At 59.3% G+C, this 3,822-nt stretch overlaps 1 protein-coding gene across 1 annotated transcript; it reads right to left on the bottom strand.

The window, feature by feature from the left end:
- Positions 1-899: 899 nt before the first annotated feature.
- SMUG1 (single-strand-selective monofunctional uracil-DNA glycosylase 1) lies at positions 900-3,588 on the bottom strand. Its single transcript, XM_004716915.2, has 2 exons — positions 2,984-3,588; positions 900-2,022 (listed from the first exon to the last, which is right to left on the bottom strand). The coding sequence occupies exons 1-2, from the start codon at positions 3,272-3,274 to the stop codon at positions 1,486-1,488; spliced, it is 828 nt and encodes a 275-aa protein (XP_004716972.1). The 5' UTR covers positions 3,275-3,588; the 3' UTR covers positions 900-1,485.
- Between the last annotated feature and the right edge of the window lie 234 nt (positions 3,589-3,822).

Raw genomic sequence — 3,822 nt, 5'->3', positions numbered from 1 at the left:
CTAAAATCTTACTACTTCTGAGCACTGGAGCAGCCTGTCCCAGGAGGCGGTCAGACCGTGTGCTCCTCATTTTGGGGGGCTGGGGGTGGGGGGTGTCTCCAAGGTTGCTCAACTTCCAGTTTGAGTCACTTTGACAGGCCCCACCAAAGGGGCGCTCGGCACTGTCCTTCTGCAGGTGTGAGAACCGAGGTAGCTGGAGACACCGTCCACGCACCACCTGCTCCTCCCGGCCTCCGAGTGTCGGACAAACAAGTGGACAGGCCCTCACAGAGACCCTGCGGCGTTGGTAAAGTAATTAAAGGTCTACCGCCCTCCCGCCCAAGAGAATTCTTTGACCAATGAAGGAGAGGGGGGAATCTATACACTTGCCTCCTCCTGGCGATGCAAGAGGGAGAAAAAAGGATCAAGTCAAGAAGGTTTAGAGTTTTTAATGCTTGGACTGAAACGTCACAGACTGGGTTTTCTGGGAAGTTATTGGTCCACCACTGGATGGGCAAGAACTGGCCGGACCCCCAGGCTACAGGTGGAGGCCCAGACCTCCATCGCAAGTCTTCACAGGTGAAGGGCTTCCCATGTAGTGTGTGGTGCAATGCCTTCCCCAGGCTGGCCGGGACAGGAAGAGCCCCTGGTGTGGAGGAAGAACCTGGTGTCGGCAGGATCATTCCACATCCGCGTCCCTCTCTCTCTCTCTAGGTGCGGATCCCAAGGCTCAGAGAGGTCAGCAGACTTGTCAAATGCCACACAGGGCGCAAGTCTCAGGAGCTGGGATGACAACCCAGCTTTCTTGGGGGCACAGCAGGGGAGGGAAGGGAAAGGGGAAATGGAGAGCTAGTAACAACGAGTCCAAGAAGGAAGAAGATGTTCTAAAATCGAAGGTGGCCATGATTGTACAACTCCTCTTGATATGACTGAACTACAAAATTGTATGATGTGTACACTTTATGCCAGTAAAAATTAAAAAGAAAAGAAAATTCAGCCCTTCTAAGTCCAGTGCCTTTCCTACTGGGCCCCGAGGACTTATCCCTCTGACCCAGCCGCAGTCGCCTGCAAGAAATTCACTCTGGACATGCGTGCCCTAAGTTTTGGCCTGGCCCCCGTAAGGAAAGCGGTCGACTGTTTTGTGAGAATGAGTGAGGACCCTGGGAAGCGCTTTCCTCTGAATGTGACCGCTGGCATCCCACACAGCTGACCAGAAGCTCCCACGGTGGTTGGGGCCGCAGAGCCCACCTCCGGCGGGGTCTCGTGGACTCGGTCTTATGAGACAAGAGAACGAGACGAAGGGAAGTGAGGAGAGTGAGAACCAGGATGGGGAACAGGAGTCACGTCCACCACGGAGGGAGGTCAGAAGACAGTTCAATAGATCCCCCAGGCGTCTCCCAGCAGCCAGGGGGCTGAAGAAGGCCTCACTGCTCCAGGCAGATGGGCTGCGGTGCTCTGCTTGCTGAGAGGGACCTCGGGGTCCTGGACGTGTCCTTGGCTCAGGTCTCAGGGCACTTCTTTCACCAGCAGCGGCAGCAGCCCTAGCTCACTCAGCCTCTCCTTGGCCACTGCCTCCCAGCCCCTGTTGGCCTGGGGGCTTCGGGGTGAAGGATGCAGGAGCCCCTCCACCTGGACCTCTGGCATCAGGTCTGCCAGAGCCCGCCGGGCCCGCTGCTCAGCCAGCCGCCCCACACCAACCACCAGCCGCACCCCGAGGAGCCGCACCTGCCGGCCGAGGGCCAAGTCGCAGAGCCCAAGCAGCTGGTGGCGCTGCTTGGCGGGCAGTTCGGCTGGGGTGAGGTTGCGCCCACTGGGAGCCAGGAAGAGCAGAGGGCACAGGTTGTGGACAAAACAGTGGCGGAAGAAGGCCTCGGGCTGTCCACAGAGGTTCCGGAAAAAGCCCCAGAATCGGGCACCGCTCACCTCGGAATGTGGGCACTCCAGTCCCAGCACGGGGCGCTTGGGGTGCTCCTGGGGAGGGGGCAGGACCGGGCCCCCAATGCCCAACCAGTCCCGGACCACATTCACCTCCCCAAAAGGCACCTGTCAGGAGAGGAACGAGAAGGCCAAAGTGGAGACCTGACACCTGGGCCCTTGGCACCCTCCTTGAGGGTCCACCCTGACCCCACCCCCAAAGGCCCGGGTCCTGTGGCTTGCGTCTGTGCATCGGCCTCCTCATTTCCCCTGTGGACAGTGATGCAGTTAATTCTGGCTGCCTCTCCCTCTCCACACATGGGGACCAGGTGCAGAGAGAACCTGGAGGTGTCTGGCCCTGCACAAGGCACCATGGGAACGGAACAGACAGCCAGCTGAGGCAGGAAATGGGCTGGGTGCAAGGAGGCACAAGGGCAAGGCTGACCCTGGTCTCTGGGGGCCCTCCCAGCCCCAAGCCTCAGGCTGCCGTTTCCATCGATCATCATTGATCATCTTTCATCACCCAGTGGGGGGTCAATAAAAGCGATTGAGCCTCCTGCCCTGGAGCTTCTTCCCCTCCCCCACCCTGCCAAGCACCCCCACTGAAGGGCAGTCACTCATCCTGGACCGAAGGGAAAGCAGGGAGGCCCTAGGGCCTGTGGAGACACAGGAGTCAGGTGACCAGAATGTCCTGCATCTCTTCCCCACGCACCCCTGCCAACCAGTCTCCAGAGAGAGCCTCGCAGCCCTGGGCCCTCTCCTGATTCCCCCCATCTCACTCTAGGGGGATGGCAGATCCGGCAAAGTGAGGTATGGATGGGGCTGGGGCTGGCGGAAGGAAGGGCTCTCAGAGGCAATTAGAGAGCTCACAGGGGAACCGGAACCACCATTAATGTGCTTGGTTAACTACCGGCAGAGCGACTCAGAGTGGCTGAGACCACAGGAGCCAGTGTGCGTACCGGCAGGGTATGGGGGCAGGCGGGGGAAGAGAGCCCAGCGAGTCCACGGCATTCACATCCTTCTCCACACCCCCACCTTGGGAGCCTCCCCCTCCACCCACCCCACCCACCAGGGAGGCCAGGCCCTTTACCCCAGTCTGGGCCATGCCAAAGGGTCCCGGGTTCATGCCCAGGAAGAGCACTTCCTTTGGGCCCTGGCAGTAGCGGGTCACGTAGCTGCGATGTGGCTCCCAGGCATACTCCACGGGGTTGTAGATGATGCCCACAGGCTCGGGGAACTGCAGCTGGCTTAGCTCCTCATTAAGTCGACGCTCCTCCTCCAGAAAGCCCTCTGCCAGGCTTTGTGGGCAGGGCTGCAGCTCCAGCTGGGCTCCAGCAGGCTCTTTGAGGGGCTCCAGGGGGAAAGGCTTGGGCAGAGCCATGCCACTGTCACCTGAAAAAGAGAGGGGCAGAACAGGAGGGACTCCATGCTGGCCAGGGCTCAGAGCCCCATTTGCCAAGCTCAGCGGGGACCCTAAGCTGCCAAGGGAGTCAGACCTGAGCTCACTTCGCTGCTTCCAGAATCCAAAGCAAAGGCCCCTCACCTCCCCCTTCCCACAGCCAGTCTCCCAGCTGTGAACCGTTCCATTCCCAGAATGTGCCTTTCCATCCCACTGACTCCCAATCAACCTGTTAACAAGACTCCCCAGGTGAGGGTACACAAGAACCACCTGGAACCCTGGAAGCGTCACCTCACCGGGGAGCTATCAATGATCGGTCAGTGCTCTCAGATCTGGGGGGGGGGGGGTTGCACATTTTCAACAGAGCATCAAAGCACAATGAAAAGTCAGGTCTGAAGCCCTGCGTTGAACCCTTTGCACTCTCTTGCTTCTGTTGGTGAAATCAGCCACTCCACTAACTCGACAACCCACAGTCTGTCCACCCAACACAGCCTAGCTTCTTCCCCACGTTCAAGACTAATCAGTGGTGA

Source organism: Echinops telfairi, unplaced genomic scaffold (genome assembly GCF_000313985.2).
Source record: "Echinops telfairi isolate 266 unplaced genomic scaffold, ASM31398v2 ScPeMD7_7404;HRSCAF=8442, whole genome shotgun sequence".
NCBI lineage: Eukaryota > Metazoa > Chordata > Mammalia > Afrosoricida > Tenrecidae > Echinops > Echinops telfairi.
Note: the sequence above shows the minus strand (reverse complement) of the source record. Positions and strands in the feature narration are given on the sequence as shown.

Excerpts from the sequence above, each read along its gene's own strand:
- SMUG1 (XM_004716915.2), bottom strand. The coding sequence starts at position 3,274 with ATGGCTCTGCCCAAGCCTTTCCCCCTGGAGCCCCTCAAAGAGCCTGCT. Across the intron at positions 2,023-2,983 it reads TTGGCATGGCCCAGACTGGG|GTGCCTTTTGGGGAGGTGAA; the intron begins GTAAAGGGCCTG and ends CTCTCCTGACAG.